General features: G+C 34.9%; 1 protein-coding gene across 1 annotated transcript; it reads left to right on the top strand.

Annotated features, from left to right (window-relative positions):
* The first annotated feature begins 303 nt into the window (after window positions 1-303).
* LOC134231133 (salivary glue protein Sgs-3-like) lies at window positions 304-20,310 on the top strand. The gene is made up of 10 exons (XM_062713051.1): window positions 304-373; window positions 11,654-11,728; window positions 12,214-12,264; window positions 13,086-13,160; window positions 13,520-13,600; window positions 17,767-17,808; window positions 18,173-18,418; window positions 18,554-18,726; window positions 19,327-19,446; window positions 20,161-20,310. Exons 1-10 carry the CDS (start codon window positions 367-369, stop codon window positions 20,272-20,274), a joined length of 984 nt encoding a protein of 327 aa, XP_062569035.1. The 5' UTR covers window positions 304-366; the 3' UTR covers window positions 20,275-20,310.
* Window positions 20,311-20,515: the final 205 nt, after the last annotated feature.

The raw sequence follows: 20,515 nt of genomic DNA, 5'->3' as shown, positions 1-20,515 counted from the left end.
TCAAAAAGAAATAACATTTGGAACGAACAATTAAAAAAAATAATTCGAGATCCTCAACTCAACACTTTCTGAGGTATCAAATAACAGTGGAAATGACAAACAGAAAATGAGTGGATTGCAAAGCAACCTCTAATGAAATAAGTTCCAACAGAACACAAAATTATACATCTTAATGTCGATGATTGTTTTTTTAAATGCTTATTTATATTTATATTTCGAACATAAGAAAATGCTTTAATTCAACTCGTCGGAGAGGGAGTTATCATTTTAAGATAATGTATTGTTTCGCTTTCTCCAGTTTGGAAATTTCTTTATTTTGGACTTGGATATCCACATCACTTAAGCAGGGATACAGCTATAAAACAGATGGCAGGTATGAATGTTTGCTATAGTTATGAAATTTAAATACAGTAGATATTTCATAAATCATTGTCTTGTTAGTAGAGTATATGCCAGGGCATCAACGATAGTTGGAAACGAGGGGTATTTTGCTTAAAGCCTTTTTCCCATTTTTATGGAGTTTATACAAAATATTTTTAACAATGGATTTTAACCAATGAATTCTTAATTTTATTAAATTTTATTTATGATGTAAAATAGTTCCTTTAAAACAGAAAATTTTACTATGATGCATGTGTACAAAGTATAATTGTGCAATTAACCCCAGCCGGTCCCCTCATGTGTCATATTTGTCATATATGTCTCTTTCCACTTAAAAACATAAATGGATTCGATTCTACAAATGTTTAAGAACAACTTATAAAACTTAAAATAAAGTAAATATAGGTATTCATAGTCTACATCTAGCTCCTCCCTAAAATATTACATGTATTTATACTTGAAAAGCAGGCCTAGAGGGATGTATAGTGATGGGCAGTCTGTCTGTTATACTTTTAGGCATCGATCTCTTATCCGCAAATACTTTTATACCACTGAATAAAATTTAATGAGACTGTCACAGCCTTACAATAGTACAATTGCGCACTTTTGATTTCTTTTTCTGATTCGACACATATTTTGCTTTTTTTTTCCATAGAGGACATTGAGACTGCCATTTTTTAAAATAATATTGAGGGTTGCTCATCTCTAATCGCAACTATTCCTATATCAATGAATAAAGTTTCATTATACTTTCATAGATTCTTTATTACATAGTGCTTTTGTGCACCTTCTGTTCTGCCTTTTGATCTGACACTTATTTCGAGTCTTCCGTAGTAAAAATGGACTTTGCCATTATAATTATATGGGAGGCGGAGGTATCATTTTTTGAACTCTGTTACTCACATTACGTACCTCAAGTTTTCTGATCAAAATTTGTCTGTTGTAGTCGTCATTGTCGGAAACTTTTCACATTTCATTTTCTACTGAAAATCCATTGGGTTAATTTCAACCAAAGTTTCAACAAAGTATCCTTGGGTAAAGGGAATTCAAGATTGTCAAAGGAGGATGTTGATAACAAATAAGATTCAATATCAAAGTCCCTAAAACAATACAAATTAGGAGCAGAGCAAACACGGATCCCCGAAACATCAGAGGTGGGATCAGGTGCCATGGAGGAATGAGCATCCCCTGCTGACCGGTCACATCCGCCGTGTGCTCATTGTCATGATCTGGAAATAACGGAAAAACCCGTCGTCAATTCAGTGTATAAGCAATGGACTAACAATTTTATGAAAAACGTCAGTCATCATTTGACTCAATGATGAATTGTATTCGCTGACAAACAATGTCATGGTATCGACCATAGAACTTACGAAATGATGACTTTAAACGAGACTGTTGATATTCTTGTATCACCAACTTGCTTGTCAATAATTTACCTGTCTAAGAAATTGTTCATACATAGAGCATGCTCTTGCGTAACTAATCATCTGGGTCAATCCAAATGAAGCACCACGCCTTCTTCCAAGGAAAGATTCTAGTAATTATGATTTTGGGGAAAATGTGGCATTATTTAAAAAATCTACATGTTTAAGTGGAATCATTATGGGGTAGTGTTCAAACCATGCCCTTTAAGGGTAGAGTGGGCCACAAAAGAACAGCAAAGCCGTGTTTGGTCACATGTACAAGGAAGGATCCTAGGGTAGTGTAGATTCAAATTTGTTCAAATCAAGACTCCCGGGGAAAGGGTGGGCCCACAAAGGGGGGGGGGGGTCAAAGTTATTGAAATGCATAGGAATGTCACGGAGGTGACCGAGCAATTATAACTTTTTAATTCCACTGAGTATATATCCAATTATAATTAAGATATCCTTGGTTGATAAATCCTTGTAATGCTAAATCCAATAAAAAGTCAGTAAACAGTGTACTAATTTATTTACATATATACAATGAGGAGGCACAATACAAACGAAAGATGTTACATTTATGCTAGCATATGTACTGTCTAAATCCTAGCAAAGCACTCCCCCCTTCTAAAAATGTCACACTTATTATATACTAATCTTAGCTCCAATAGATGATTATCTAAAACATTAGCTCCATCCTATTAATTAACTAACTCCAACTCTACATATATCTTTATCAAATCCTTATCAAACTGTCATAACCTAGCTTGACTTTAACTCAATACATGGCTCCCGATTCTACGAACAATAGCTCCCATTGCTCCACTCATTAAAGACTCATTATTCTTGACCACACTAGACACTGCTCTACTTTTAATTACCCTAACACAGCTTGACTAGTCTGGGCAATGCATCCAAATGCCTGTAACTCTGGACATTTAATAATAAATCACTTCATTACTTTTGAGCCTAAAATTACTACTCATCATTCCTTCCCCTCTTTTTAAGTAACTGTCCTCAGTTTACAACTACTATTACAATAACACTAAAACTACAACATGTCCTCTAAATACCTTATGGAAACGTTTATCAAAAAGAACTAACCTACTAAAACAAATCTATACACCTTAAAATCCATTGTAAAATCTAAATTTCATTGATTAGTTTAAATCATTATCTTCCCATGAGCATCTCTTCATCACCTACTTAAGTAACAAACCCTAATATATATCAATAGATGAACCACTAAACATATATCAACACAGTGTAACATCAGTTATACAATTTAAAAAATATTTAACTGTTCATAAGAATGTATTGAGCTGTCCATAGTATCACAGATTATAAGTTAAACTGTTCATAGAAAATATTAATCCAAAGCGAATAATTTATCAAGTCCAAAATCAGTCATTTAGTCCAAATGCACATCAACACGAAGTACGAGAGAATTCACAAAATTTCAGCGGACACGAAACGATTTCTCAAATTGTTCAAATGTTCTGGCACTTCATTGATGATATTCGTCGGAATTTCAGAAAAGTCAATTTCTTCTGGTATTAATCCTTTACTATAACTTATTCCAGTCTCTCTTTCGATAGATTGATGTCCATCTGCATAGGTATATATGTAGGTATGTTTTTAACGTTTAGTTTACACACATGAATTCCACTGTCTTGGTGTGGTTGAAATCGGCATTGGGTCCTTCGGCTTGTTCCTCCCGCTCAAGGTCATCTGAACTTTCAAGGTTAGACACATCTTTTTTCCTCATTGTTAGGACTCACTTCATAGTCCTGGGGCTCGTCGTCCTCTGGATTTATAAGAGTTTCCTTTGTTTCCTCTAATGATGTTATTGATAAGTTGCTCACAGGAGAATAATAATTTGTGAAGAATTCTCCAAAGTTCTCTTCTTCTTCATCGAAATGTCGGAGTACATATCGTTCTTGATGGTCACAAACACTAGCTCAGACTCAGACTCACACATCATAATAAGTGTGGTCCTTTTTCATGTGGTGTGTTAAAGCATATTTTCTTCCGAACATTTTTGCCGCACGTCGTCACAGGGCACTGGTGATCGTCATGTCCATTTGAATGACACTCTCTGTTATGTCTGTATAAATTCCGTCTGTGTTTAAATTCTCTGTTACAAAGTGAACAATAGTTCTTAGAATAATCCATAATAATACATGTAATAAGTTGAATGTTCTCCAAGAAAGTAAATTTCAGTTTAAGTTGTTTTCTTTCCAATGTCCAATATATAGACCTGGGCTGACAAATGCCAAATTCCAAAATTTATGTGTTTTTGGAGCACTGCACAATGAAACTTGGAGCCATCCATATGGTTTTGGAGCACTGGCCATCTTAATGTACATTACGCAAGTCACGGTTCCTGTCAAATTTATCTGAATCACCATTATCTTCATCTTCTGAACTAACATATTCACAATTTCACATGAAAATCACAATCCTAGTAATCCGCACACTTATTCACTGTGTCACCAATTTATTTTTTTCTTTGTCTAAACGCAGCACCTCGACCTTTATAATTTCTTTCAAATTCCTCAATTAAATTTCCTGGAACTAGTGAAGAATCAACCCATGTACTTTCTTTTTCATCATTTTTATATTTCACAAAAAATTTAGCTTCTGCTCTCCCTTTATCATTCCTGGACCATAACTTATCACAAACTTCTACTATTTCAGGTTCTAACACTGTTCTTTGTGCATTTTCTAATTCTGAATTATTTTCATCACTTGGATAATTCTCTTGATTCTCATCTCCACATTCGCTTTCGTTGTCAGAATGTTCTTCATTAAATCGCAGATTAGGTGGTAAATCTTCAGGATCAACAAATGCCTTCATTCTGTTTGCATGCACAATCTGCTGTCTTCTTTTGTTATCACAACTTTCAACTTTAAAATTCACAGGTGAGGTTTTTTCTATTATGCGATGTGGTCCATTCCAAGGATGAATTAATTTGTGAGTAAGACCTTGTTTGGTCACAGGCAAGTAAATCCATACTCTTTCTCCAATACTAAATTCTGGTTCTTTCGCATTCTTGTCCTGATGTTGTTTTTGCTTTTGTTGGGCAAGTTCTATATTACTTTTCACTAAAGTGAAGGCCTCGTTTAATCGATTCAATATAACATTTTTGTATTCGTCCACATCAGTATATCTACGAGTTGGTTCAGATAATGCCACATCAACTGGTAATCGCGCATCCCTTCCATAAACTAAATAAAATGGTGTTTCCTGAATAGTTTCCTGTATACTTGTCCTATAGGCAAATAAAACATATGGAATAAAAACATCCCAGTCTCGCTGATGATCATTCACAAACATTGACAGCATAGTTGTTAAAGTGTCATTGAATTTCTCTACCAATCCATCGCACTGAGGATGGTAAGCAGTTGTAAATATCTTCTTTGTATTCACTAAATCACATACTTCCTTCATCAAACTCGAAGTGAAGTTTCGTCCTCTGTCAGAAAGTAATGTACGAGGAGCTGAATGTCGACAAATAATTTCTTCAACGAACAGTTTTGCTGTGGTTTTCGCATCGGCATTTGATACTGGAAATGCTTCTACCCATCTTGTCAAGTAATCTGAAAACACTACTATATAACGATTGCCTTTCAAACTTGGTGGTAATGGTCCTAAAACATCAACCGCAACTCTGTCAAATGGTCCATCAACAGGTATGGGTAACATTGGAGCTCGTTTTCTCCCTTTAGGTGTTTTTCTACTTGCACAGTTTAGGCATGATTTGCACCAGAAATCTATGTCTTTATACATTCCTTCCCAAAAGAATCTCGATCGAATTTTATAATAAGTTTTATGGAATGCCAGGTGTCCTGCTGTATGGTCATTGTGACACCACGTTAAAACTTCATCAATCAGTGTCCTTGGAATAACTAATCTCCTTCTAACTTCTTTACGCTTTCCTTTAACATCTGGTGCCCAAATATGATAAAGCACATCATCCACTAGCTCATAAAATGAAACAGAAGCCATAACTCGTCTAGCTCTCTCCTCGTCTGTTGAAAGTTTATTATCTTTCAGGTAGTCAATAATATCTCGTAAATTTGGATCCTTCATTTGCATTTCACTTATACTCTTTAATTGAAGTTTTTCTGGTAGCTCTTCTAAGGACATTATTCTGGGTTCTCCACTCCCACATCTCGACAATCCATCAGCATTTCCATGTTTCTTACCAGGTTTATATTGAATTTCAAAATCATACTCCTGGATAGCTAAAGCCCATCTTGCTAATCTTCCACTTGGATTCTTTATCCCCATAAGCCAACGCAATGGATTATGATCTGTAATGACAGTGAATTTATGTCCAAAAAAATACTGCCTAAATATTCCAATTCCCCACACAACAGCTAAAGCTTCCTTTTCAATGGTAGGGTAGTTTAATTCACTTTTCTTCAAACTTCTACTGGCATATGCAATAGGACGCTCTCCAACATCAGTTTCTTGTGAAAGAACTACTCCCAAACCTTGATCACTGGCATCAGTACTGAGTTTGAATGGTTTTTCAAAATCAGGAAAACACAACATTGGAGCAATAGTCATCAACTCTTTCAATTTTTGAAAAGCTTCTTCACACTTCTGATCCCAGGAAAACAATGTCTCCTTGTGTAAAAGTTTATTTAACGGACCTGCAATCTTCGCAAAGTTAGGAATAAATTTGCGGTAATATGAAGCCAGTCCCAGGAATGCTCTTAAAAATCTTATGGAAGTTGGTGTTGGAAAGTTACGCACAGCTTCTACCTTCTTAGGATCTGCTTTCACTCCTTCTGATGATATAATATGTCCGAGAAATTCCACTTCACTTTTGAAAAACGAACACTTTCTTCTCTTCAATCTTAAATTTGCTCCCTTTAATCTCCTGAATACTTCCTCCAATCTTTCAATATGCTCTTCAAATGTATTTGAGAAAACTATGATATCATCAATATATGCCAACGCCATTTTCCACTGTATTCCTGATAAAACCAAATCCATTAACCTCTGAAATGTACTAGGACCATTGCACAATCCAAACGGGAGACAATTAAACTCATATAATCCTTCCGACGTTACAAATGCAGTTTTCTCTTTATCCTCTTCACATACAGGTACATTCCAATAACCTGTTAATACATCCATGACAGAAAAATACTTCGCTTTCTGAAAAACTTCTAACATCTCATCTATTCTAGGCAAGGGATACACATCCTTCCTAGTGACTGCATTCACTCTTCTATAATCTATGCAAAACCTATAACTTCCATCGGACTTCTTCACCAACACTACAGGTGATCCTCATGGACTACTTGAAGGTCTTATAACTTCTTTTTCTAGCATACTCTTAATCTGTTTCCTTACTTCTTCTTTCTGTGCAAATGGTATTGGATAAGGTCGCTGTTTTATAGGGTGAGCATCTCCCGTGTCAATTTGATGATTGACTAAACTTGTTTCTCCTAAATCATGATCATCCTTTGCGAAAACATCAAGATATTCGCTAAATAATTTTCTGACTTCCTTTTTCTGTTCTTCGGACATTTTTTCTACATCTATATTTAGATCCTTCAAAATGTCTCTTCTCTCCTTTTCTTTCTCTGGTATTTCATTGACTGCATCATTGTCGTGAATTTCACACACTTCACAAAAACTTCCAATATTCACTTTTTCATGTAGAATCACAGGTTGACTTGATGAATTTACAACTGTAACTGCCATCAATTCACACGCTCTGCTTAATACTCTTGCTGGCATAACACTATACTTCTCCATAAAATCGCTCTTAGGCTCCACAATTCCAATTTTTCCATAAAATTCTGGACTGACTCTTGCATTACACACTACTTGGGATCTTTCAGGAATTTCAATTGTTTCAGCCAAATGAACAGAACATCTAACATTACGGTTTTCCCTCAAAAACTTGACATAATTTCCATTCCAATATACTGAGCCATCCTCCATGTCAAGAACTGCACCAACACTTTTCAAAATATCTGTTCCAATAATCACATCATAACAAAGGTTTCTTGCAACGTAGACATTATGTTTGAAAAATTCACAGTTAACTTCAATTTCACACTCAACAATGCCTATCACATCAATAGCTTGACCAGTTGCTGATACTATACGTCTGTCTGTCGAAGTCAATTTATTTCTCATTTCTGGGCCAATAAATCTGTCACTGATCAAAGAAACAACGGCTCCTGTATCCAACATTAGAACAGCATCAATTCCAAAAATTTTCCCTTTTATTTGTATTCCCTGGTAATCACCTTTAACTAAAGAAGGTACTTTCACAATATTTTCACATTTTCTTTTTTCACATTTTGTTTCATCACTGTTTTTACATAAAATCCTTTTGTCAGAGGCATTTTCTTTTTCACTGATGACCGCCTTACCCTCTCCTAAGGAGGTCTGTTTTAGTTTAAACCTGTACGCTGCGGAATCCTTACAAATTTTCTTGGGGTGCTTGTTGAAAATCGATATTCTCTGGCAAGGTGATTATTTCGTCCACAATTATAACAACGTCTTATCTGACGATTTCTTGACTCATAACTGCCTTGAGGTGGAACATGGCGAGTAGGTCCCACACGTTTCATTGATGCAAAATTAAGACCATCTAACTTTCCTGCAATATTATCCAACTTCCCTGTCATCTTCTCAAAAGAATCCATAATAACTTTCATTTCGTTTGCAACTACGTTGACTTTAGCAGGTTCTGGTTGGCTACTCATTATTAGTTGCTCGTTACATTCTTCTCTTTTTGCAATTCTAAAAGCCTGTTCAAAACTTTGAGGATCTGCCATCATGACATAACGACGTAGCTCAGGACGTAAACCTTGCAAGAAATGCTCCATGACAAGCCTGTCATGTTCATCTAGAGAAACTCCTCCATGTGCACGTCTAGCCAACTTCAAAATAGCACTTCCATAATCTTCAACATTTTCTCGAGCTAGCTGTTTTCTTTGAAATAATTCTGTGTAATACATTCTCTGCAACTCTTTTGGACAAAATCTCTCCTTCATGCGATCAAGTAACTTATCAAAATCCTCTTGGACATCTTGATCTAAATCTTCATAAAAATCAGCTGCACGGCCTCTCAAATATGCAGGTAGCATTTCAATTTTCCTCTCAGTTCTCCATTTGTTAGCACGACTTATCCTTTCAAATGTTTTGATCCAACTCTCGAAATCATCTCCTACATCTCCATAGAATTTGGATGGTGTAACATGAGATTTTGACTCTGTTCTATTATCGGTAGCTTCTCGCTGACTGGTGAACATCCTAGGTGACGAAATCGGAGATACACTACTTTGTCTTCCTTTTCTTCCCATTTTTAACAGAATTCACAAATTAATCCAATGAATGTTCACAAATTAATCCAATGAATATTAAATTCTTTCAAGCACAAACACAATAATCCAATTTTGAACAAGAGGCCCATGGGCCACATCGCTCACCTGAGAAGCTTTGACCATTCTGTTCTTTACTAGATTTCCCCCTTGTAATACATATTGTGACCCCACCCTACCCCACTGATCATAATTTAGACAATTTGAAATCTACACTACCCCAGGATGCTTCCACATAAGTTTCAGCTTTTCTGGCCCAGTGGTTCTTTAAAGATTTTTCCTATATATTTCTATATAAAACTTTGATTCCCCATTGTGGCCCCGCCTAATCCCCTGGGGTCATGATTTGAACAATTTAGAATCTACACTACCCAAGAATGCTTTCACATAAGTTTCAGTTTTTCTGGCCCAGTGGTTCTTGAGAAGAAGATTTTTAAAGATTTTTCCTATAAATTTCTATGTAAAACTTTGATTCCCCATTGTGGCCCCGCCCAATCCCCGGGGGTCATGATTTGAACAATTTAGAATCTACACTACCCAAGGATACTTTCACATAAGTTTCAGTTTTTCTGGCCCAGTGGTTATTAAGAAGAAGATTTTCAAAGATTTTTCCTATATATTTCTATGTAAAACTTTGATTCCCCATTGTGGCCCCGCCCAATCCCCGGGGGTCATGATTTGAACAATTTAGAAATCTACACTACCCCAGGATGCTTCCACATAAGTTTCAGCTTTTCTGGCCCACTGATTCTTGAGAAGAAGATTTTTAAAGATTTTTCCTATATATTTCTATGTAAAACTTTGATTCCCCATTGTGGCCCCACCCAATCCCCAGGGGTCATGATTTGAACAATTTAGAATCTACACTACCCCAGGATGCTTCCACATAAGTTTCAGCTTTTCTGGCCCAGTGGTTCTTGAGAAGAAGATTTTTTAGTGACCCCACCCTATTTTTGTCTTTTCTTGATTATCTCCCCTTGTGAAGGGATTTGGCCCTTCATTTTAACAATTTAAATTCCCCTTAACCCAAGCATGCTTTGTACCAAGTTTGGTCAAAATTGGCCCAGTGGTTCTTGAGAAGAAGTCGAAAATGTGAAAAGTTTACGGACGGACAGACGGACGGACAGACGGACGGACGGACGACGGACACAATGTGATCAGAAAAGCTCACTTGAGCCTTCGGCTCAGGTGAGCTAAAAAGACACAGGTTCTAATATACTTCCAGTTCAAGTGAATGCTGGAATCCCACTTCTGACACCAAAAATATGTCACGGAGGTGACCGAGCAATTATAACTTTTTAATTCCAGTGGGTATATATCCAATTGTAATTAAGATATCCTTGGTTGATAAATCCTTGTAATGCTAAATCCAATAAAAAGTCAGTAAACAGTGTACTAATTTATTTACATATATACAATGAGGAGGCACAATACAAACGAAAGATGTTACATTTATGCTAGCATATGTACTGTCTAAATCCTAGCAAAGCCCTCTCCCCTTCTAAAAATGTCACACTTATTATATACTAATCTTAGCTCCAATAGATGATTATCTAAAACATTAGCTCCATCCTATTAATTAACTAACTCCAACTCTACATATATCTTTATCAAATCCTTATCAAACTGTCATAACCTAGCTTGACCTTAACTCAATACATGGCTCCCGATTCTACGAACAATAGCTCCCATTGCTCCACTCATTAAAGACTCATTTTTCTTGACCACACTAGACACTGCTCTACTTTTAATTACCCTAACACAGCTTGACTAGTCTGGGCAATGCATCCAAATGCCTGTAACTCTGGACATTTAATAATAAATCACTTCATTACTTTTGAGCCTAAAATTACTACTCATCAGGAAAAATCTTTAAAAATCTTATTCTCTAGAACAACAAAGCTGTGATTGGTCATACGTGTATTAACAAGGAGGCATTCTCGGAATGTGTATACATTCAAGTTTATTTAAATCAGGACTAGTGAGGATAGGGTGAGGCCACAACAGGTGATCAAAGTTTTACATCGAGGAAAAACACTTTAGAAATCTTCTTCTTAAGAACAACAAAGACATGATTCGACATTTTTATATGGAAGCATCCTCAGGTAGTATAGATTCAAGTTTTTCATAATACATAGGAAAAATCTTTTCAAGAACAAAAGTATGATGATAATCATATTAAAGCATCCTTAGATATTGTTCACATCATGAACCTTCAGGTTAATAGAGGGATCATAAGAGGGGCCATATATATAGTTATACAAGGAAATATAAAGGATATATCAATAGAAATTTCCATCTTAAGAGTAGCAAAGCCATTATAAGTGTCATATTAATTCGTAAACATCCTTAGGAAGTATAGATTCAAATGTCCTCAAATCAAACCCCCGGGCTTCTTTTATATTGACACTTTTCAATACTGTACTGATTTCTGCTTTTCCTATCCAAAATGCTCAGGTGAGAGATGTGGCCCCTGGGGTTCTTGTTACATTTTCTTCTTACAGCTCTTTTTCCAAATGGTACGGATGAGAAGTGCTCTTGTACTAAAGCATTTAATTTACATTATGAGGGTTTTACAGGTAAGATTATGTATATGTACGTTAATAAGGCAAAGTCTATAATAATACAGCCCTAAAATTAGCTCTAGAATGGTAATGTCAAAAAGCAAAATCAGACTGTATTGTAACAATAAAGGCAAATTACCGAGGCGATTTTTAACAAAAATAGTTTGCCTCTCTAGACTGACTTTAAATGACTCAACTCAATAGTTTTTTCAACCTCCAGAAAACAATTATTTTTTCTATTTATTTCTGAGTTTTCTCATAGCCTTAATAAATATTTTAACATCATGTTCGTTTTTTTAATTTTTAAAAAAGTGTTTCCTCCATCCTACCGACCCAATGAACCACTTATTTTTATCATGAGTCAGAAGGTAACAAGCAATAATTTATAACGGAAAATAAACAAAACACAGACTAAAACTAAACAGATAGAGATCAATGCTCGTCAGTTTAAACTAATATTCATCATTTCACTACTTATATTTTAATTTCTTTGATTTCAGATTACACAACTATGGACTGTGTGAGATATCAACATAGCTCTCCATATAGAGGTACATGTATTACAACATCTCTATTACCTGAATTTGAAAATGGAAACAATCACTATTTCAAAAGTCGACCGCGTGGTGCAGTGGTTAGAGTGTCTACTCTAGAGTCGCGAGGTAAAGAGGTGAAGAGTTTATCCTTACATCGCGGGTTCGAATCCCATTGCGGGACATGGAGACTGTTCCTTCGGATGAGACCGTATTAACCGAGGTCCCGTTTCGCAGTAGGTGCTGACACGAAAAAGATCCCTCGCTGCCCTAAGTGCCGTGCATAGGACATAATTTGGAACTCTCCACCGGCATGTGGTGGCATCTCCACATGAGTGAAAAATTCTCGAGAGGGACGTTAAAGAATATGCATTCAATCAATAAATCACTATTTCAAGACTTTAAAATTTGTATTTTTTTTAATACTAGTATACAAAATTTTGAAAAAAAAATATCATTTACATCGGTCTACTTACATAATACGAACACTATTACTCTAAAATTCACAAATCAGCCTTCATCGATACTCTGATAAGAGAGATTACTCCTAATGATTTAAATGTCTATTATTTCTGAATAGATTTGCCAAGTTGAAGTCTTTTTGTCCAATTTTGTCCCGCAAGCTTTGCTATAATTGTTCGTATTTCTCTTGTAAAAGACATTTCTTTTGGAAAATCATTAAGATTCAAGCAACATTTTATACGGGTAAGCACAGGGTTTATGAACCTTAAACTGATTGTTAACAATTACTTCATAATCGAGATAAGCTTATTCCTTGTTTGTTGTGTATGAGTAGTATGAATATTTGCATTGTGTTGACTGATATGGGGTATTTTTAGGTGCTTTGGCACACCTACTGGACTACCAACAGGCTGTTAGACCGACTGCTCAGATCTGCCACTCTCATACAAGCGGTAAATTTAAATTTCAATGGAATTAATGAAATTTTTCATGGGTGTATTGTTTTTGAAATTTATTGATTTAAATTTTTGAAGCTCTGTTATACAAAGCTTATATTAATCAGAGGCTTTCAAATTTGAAAATAATCTAAGTGTTTTGCTTCTCTGTATGTTTCCAAACTTTTTGTGTTAATGTTCATGTCGTTTTGCTTTATTCTTGATAACTTAATACTAGTACATCAGTATAGAATATAAAGTTTCACGTATCTTTGAAGATCTACCTATCATATATAAATTGCAACTTTTTATGCATTGCATACAATATCGATCATATATACGAAATCTGACCAATTCTTCTAACTTATTTATTTCAGTATGGCGGGAACTGAATAATATTTTACAACATAACGATCGGGGAGAACGTTGTTTGGAGAACTTGATAAGCCATTTGTATGGTAAAATTCTAATGATCCATTGCATAATTATTAGTTCTGATGTTAGAAGTGACACTTTGATATTTGAAACTATTTTTATGGGTAAACTTTCATACTGATATTGAACAGCACTAATTGTATAGTACATGCTTTGAATGAAAAGTGCAGAAAGGCATTGGCTTTGTTTTCAAAATGCTGAATTAGAAGGGCTTACTAGTACTTGATGGGATCGCTGGACTACTTTTCAAAGCAATCACTAGAGCCTTCACATACCACATTCTTTAATTTTGAGCAGGAATTCCACAGGATGTTTCTACATTGTACCTCCCTACCTACCTATCTAGTCCTTGTTGCACCCAATGGCAAATAGTGCAAGGGCTAGGGATTCCCTTTCCTCTCTGTTTTTGGAAGTCCTCTCAACTTCTCCCCAGATATGATTTATTTCCCCCATTTCTTTTGTACTTTTCGCCCCCATGTTGTTTTTGGTTGACTTTTTTTCCTGCTCTACTTAATCTTGCTATTATATCACTCTCAGCACCGTTACCTGATGTCACCACACTTCCTAGATATGTGAAATATGATGTGTTCTTATAAATGTTCTAATAGTTGTATGTTCGTTGGCCTTTTTGTATATAAGAACTTAAATTAAATTTTCTTTTTGTTGATGTTCAAATTGATTTTGCTGGCATTTATTTGTAAATTAGATTTTTTTCGTTGCTTAAGTGTTTCCAGATGATATAGTAAAGCCAGGTCATCTGCATAATCGAAATCTGCTAGATTACTGAAAAGTCTTCACCTGTAGTATCTTCCCTATGCTATCTTCACCGTGCGTTAATTTATTACCCAGTCTACTGCTGTGATAAATAGTATGACTAGCATCAACCATCCTTGTCTTACTCCTGATTTCAAAAGAAAGCTTGTGTTTGAGAAGCTATAACTAGATCATTCAAATTCTGAATAGAATGCTCTCATTAGGTCAACTAACTTAGATAGCATACCATAGTGCCTTAGGATCTTCCATTCACTGTATATGTGAGTGATATCAAAAGTTTTCTCAAAGTCATTGAAGTTTATGATGGGTTGTCTTTGCAATTCTGTGCATTGTTCTATTACGTTTTTTTATTAAAACATTTGATAACAGCAGCTCTTTCTTTTTCTGAAGCCTGCAAGTTCTTTTCTTTACTTGTTGTCCATCGTTGTGTTCTAAATTCTTTTCATAATTATCTAGTTCTTGCTTGGTATAGAGAATAAAGTGATATCTCTCCAGTTGTTACAAATTGTCTGGACGGTTTCTACTTCTACATTATTATCAAATTAGGTGGTTTGGGTTGCTTTTTATTTGCAATCGATTGTACTGTTAAAATCATTTAATTTTTTTTTCTCCTTTTGGGGGAAAATGTCGAAACATCTGTATTTGTAAACTGCTTATTTGTTTGCTTAGGGCAAATTTGATTTTTTTAGTGATGAAATTAAATAACAAGAAGCCCACGGGCCTTATAGGTCACTTGAGTATCATGTAACAACTTTCCAGCGATTGTATTTGGTCGTGTTTTAATCCAAAAGCCATGAAATTCACAAATTTTGAAGGAGGCACCATTGCTTATCAAAGGGCAGATTTCAAAGCATTAATTTATTTTTAGTCAAAGTACCCCCTGGTACCCCTGACCCAGCGGCCCTGAAATTATCTATTTTGAAAGAGGCCCCTTTCTTCATTATAAGGCCAGCATTTTTTTATGTTTAGGTTTAGTTATGAACATGGGAATAAAAAAGTCCCGATGGAGAAGGAAATCTAAAAAAAATTTTGATAAATCAATTATTAATATTTGTACATTCTTTTTTTATGCTATTCTAATAGGCTCCTTACCACTGGACACATAAATAAATGCTTACAAATAGGAAAGTAGAACATTTAATTGCTTATTTAATCATCTGCCAGTTTGGGCCAGTTTTATAAATTTTGTGATGTTGGTCAAAATATATTTTTAAAAATCAATTCTTTAAAAGTCTTTCAATATATCTTTATTTTTTTAATATGTGTTAGGTGAATGTGTAGACATTGTTCTAAAATTTACTTGATGCCTAAAATTATAATTCCTATCATAAAACAGACGGAGTATTGGGGAGTAGGGTGAACATTTTTTCAATTAAGTGTAAAATAATTTTTCTGGCTGATACAAATGATACTACATGCCTGTATATATTTGTATATTCTTGCCTTTTAATAGTTGAATTTTTTTTATATTTCTTCAGGTTATTGTTTATTTCTTCCTCAAATGGACTTAACTTCTCCCATAGTTTTATTCATTACATCTGATGCATAAGCAACCCTTTTCTGAAGAATGATGCTTAGACTGTAAGCTATAACAGAGACCTAAACAATGTCGCTGGCAATATGCAATAGCTACCACGAGCAGTTTAAAACCTGGGGGAGGAAAATAATTTACAGACAGATACTTTTGAAACGAATACATAATTATCTCACCAGCATTTCATTGTGCAGCAAAGTGGTCAGCATTTTATTTGTCCTTTGAACGGGTGAAACGTTTTGAATGGCACTCGTATCGATGAATTTTACACTAAACCAAGCTATCTTCTCAGATCTAGCTTTATTTACCCGCCGTTTCATCTTAAAACCGGAAGTGCGAGTTCGTAAATTTGAAATCTCGATCTCGCCTCAAATTTGACATCGGAAAGAATTCTTTTTATATTTTTTCTGAAAATTCAAAACCTTGAGCGGAGGATTTGTTATACTGAAAATAAAATAAACCCTGGCCTTTAATATGTTATTAGATCATTAGTATATTAACCAGGAGCAAAGGATAAGATGTTTAAAGAATTCATGCATTTCACTATATAATCATTAGAGCCCCACCCTAAAACAAGAACCCCTGACCCTGGGGCCATAAAATTCACAATTTTGGTAGAGGCACTCTTGCTCATCATAACTATGTACTTAGTTTATTTAATACCCAGGAGCAGAGAAGAAGATTGTCAAAGAATTCATGTATTTTCACTATATAATCAATAGAGCCCCGCCCTAACACCAGAAACCCTGACCCTGGTACCATAAAATTAACAATTTTGGTAAAAGCACTCTTGCTCATCATAACTATGCACTTAGTTAGTTTATTTAATACCTAGGAGCAGAGAAGAAGATTTTCAAAGAAATCATGTATTTTCACTATATATAATCAATAGAGCCCCGCCCTAACACCAGATCCCCTGACCCTGGGGCAATAAAATTCACAATTTTGGTAGAGGCACTCTTGCTCATCATAACTATGTACTTAGTTGGTTTATTTAATACCCAGGAGCAGAGAAGAAGATTTTCAAAGAAATAATGCATTTTCACTACCTACTTATTTAGCCCCGCCCTAGCACTAGAACCCCTGACCCCAGGGCCATGAATTTCACAATTTTGGTAGAGGACTCATTGCTGATTACAATCATGCAAACAGTTTGACTGCTTGATGTCCAGGAGTAAAGAAGAAGATTTTTAAAGATTGCATTAATTTTAGTGGTTTTGGCCCCACCCCTCAGGCCCCAGGGGGGCAGGGATCATGAAATTCACAATTTTTGTTCCCCTTCACCCATAGATGCCAAATTTGGTTGAAATTGGTTCAGTGGTTGCAGAGAAGAAGCTGAAAATGTTCAAATGTTAACGCACGACGGACGACGCACGACACACGACGACGGACGAAAACAGATAGCAATAGGTCACCTGAGTTTACTCAGGTGACCTAAAAAGGGCATCATTCAATCTAATTCAAAATGTTGAAACTTCTGCATATATTTGTAATCTCAACTGCTTATTGGTTTGAAGAGAGCAAAATTTGATTTGCCTGAGGGATGGATTTTTAAAAAAGGTATCATTCCATCAAATCAGTCAGCAAATTTATTTCATTTGGCTTCTTAGATATCTTGATCAAACAGTTAATGATAAATAATAAATATTTTTAAATACCTTGCACAAATTAAATATTACACTTGTTGATCGACTTGTCAATAAACAATAAATATATAAATGAGATTTCATTTTGTTAATTTTAATTGTTTTAGAATTTAAGAGCTTTTTGTGCTTAAGCAGAAGGCATTATTATTATTTTCAATCCAGACATTTCGCAAAATTTGTTATTGCTTTTGGAATAATCATTCATGTTTTTTTTTTATTTTTCATACTACAACAGTTTCTGTATTCCATCAAGGAGACCCATGTTCTTGCCACGCCGGTAGAGTATTTATTTGAACTTCAGTTAATTTTGGGGAATTTGATATTCGTTTAAGTAAATTATTTTGATATTATAATAAAAACCATGTTTGAAACTTTTTTCAAGGAGAGGGGATAACTATTTCCATTTTTTAAATTACGATAAATACGTTTTTATGTATTGAACACATTTTTGTTAATCATTATATTATTTAATCCATAAAAATGCTATAGTAAAGAATTTCAATGTCATATGAAACTTCTCAGGAGACTTAAAAGCTCCTCAATATAGTTTGTTCTTCAGTGTGGCTTTTTAATTGAATAGCTTTATGGAATGAAAAAAATTTCTTATGATAATAAAGCGCATATATTTTTTTACTTGCAAGTTTCTACGACTACAAAGGCAACGACACAACCTTCCACAGCAACTATTACGACGACAACATCCACAACAACAACCACATTACCTTCAACAACAACAACCACCACTCTACCCACAACAACAAACTCACCATCGACAACAACAGCAACCACAAGTAAACCAACTATCACATCAACAGAAACAACAAATAGTCATTCTACGACTACTAGTAAATCTAGTTCTTCAACACCAACAGTCTCCTCAACCTTAGGCAGGTTCATAAATAGTCCAGATGTAAAATTAGCAATCACACAACGTATGATTTCTTCTATTTTTTAAAAAAATTGATCATTTAGAATTAAGACGATCGAGTAACTAAATCATAAAATTTTGTTCGTTGAAGTAGGTCAATCAACTGAATGTTCTAAAATCCGCACTGTCACAGAACTGGCCAAATTTCAACAACTTTACCCAGAATTCAATACCAACTGTACTAGACGCATTTCGACGTCCAATTTAATTGTCAGGGATTTGTGTGATTTTGTTCCTATTTCAAAGTTTTGGAAACCAGGCAAAAGGGTACATTGTTTTGTTGTTAAACATCTGTCTTAAAAGGCCTTGGTGCATGAATTCGATTCTTTATGCACAATTTCAGATCATTTGTTCTTTCGGAAACTTTTCAGTGTCTCTGTTTATCAAAACCTATTTGTTCAAACAGATGGGAAAAAATGTCGCTTGCATATTAATATTGTTGCGAAAAAAATCTTGAAAAAGTGATGCCTTATTTTCGGTCGCAGGATCAATTTAACTATAACCTCTTTTTTGATCAATATAAGTGAAGCCGAAAAAAGTGTGAACATGTGTACATTTTTAGAATTTCATTGATTCAACTTAGCAGGTGTATTTTAAACTCTGCCTGTATATTTTCAATCAAAGATGGTTTGAACAACCCTAATAAAACTTCACCTTGATAAAATTCACAAGCTTTATTTATGCTTTCAACATTTTGAATTTTCAAATTGGTCACCTTTGCCATGGAACTAAATAGAATATGAATAAAAACAATTACATTTTTCTCAGTTATTCTTCAGCCCTTATATTCGAATAGATAACATTATTTATAATTTATAAAAACTATTTTTTGTTTTTTGTTACTTTATATTGGCTATTGTAACGCAGGTAGTTGATGCATGCAACACTCTGAAGCCTTATACACCAGTTGCAACTTTTAGTTCCTCTACTTACCCCTTGGATGGACTTGCCGGGGTATTTTTGGGTTGTACCAATACGTCTCTCAGAGTAAGTGCCATTTCAATATCATATATAAGGCAGAGCGACACTTAGGGATCACTTAACCCTACTCTTGTCAGTCCATCTTTCACACCTTATAACTCGAGAAATGTACATGTGAGAGAAATGGATAAGATGTTTTGGTATTGTATTGCTGAGCACTATGGCATTTGTAACATACCATAATTACCAACCTGGTGACCTTTTTACTTGTCCTTAATTTGCTTTTCAAAACAGTTCCTAATGCCGATATACAGTGGACCTTCAGATATCCGGACGCCAGATATCCGGATGCTTCAGTATCCGGACGATTTTTCATCGGAACGAAATTTTAAAATGTTATTCTGTCTTGTTTAACTGGTAATTCAGATATCCGGATGCTTCACATATCCGGACAAATTGACTGGGAACCAAAGCGTCCGGATAAATGAGGGTCCACTGTACAGCATATTTTCGACATTTCAGTGGTTGGTCTATGATATTTAGCATGTGCACTGATTGTCATAAGACGTTGTTTAAAATATTAGGGTCCCTTTTTTAATCTTGAACTTTAACCTACTTTTCAAAAATACTCTGAATGGTTTATATTACAGTAGATACATGTATCAAAAGTGTTCCAGAATGTGTTTAGTTGTATAATCGTCCAAATATTTTTTTGATGAATCCATGAAATTATTTTCTTCATATAATATTAATTATCATCCTAACATTGTTGTTTTGCAGATTGCAACGCAAGAATGTGGTGGTAAATTTGAAATTCAGGAGTTTGCCCGACATGCCACACATTTTGAAACTTTCACACATATTGCCTCGAACTTCTATGAAATTACCTATTAGCGAATCATGTACATGGGTCTTATGTCATTGTAATGTTTGTAAACATTTTGCAATAAATGATTTTATTGTACCTATTTATTGTCTGATATTGGTGTTTAAATGATGAATGGATACGTATTTAAGCAAATATATATGGTTAATTTTTCATGTTATATGGACATTTCCTATACCAAGAACAAAAGAGCCCTTCAGAAATGCTCTTGGCTGACGGATTTCTTACAAGACTCTGTTGAAAATTTCA

The sequence above is a fragment of the Saccostrea cucullata genome, unplaced genomic scaffold (assembly GCF_032062105.1).
Source record: "Saccostrea cucullata isolate Sc308-1 unplaced genomic scaffold, CSIRO_AGI_Scuc_v1 ctg20170, whole genome shotgun sequence".
NCBI classification, from domain to species: Eukaryota; Metazoa; Mollusca; class Bivalvia; order Ostreida; family Ostreidae; genus Saccostrea; species Saccostrea cuccullata.
Note: the sequence above shows the minus strand (reverse complement) of the source record. Positions and strands in the feature narration are given on the sequence as shown.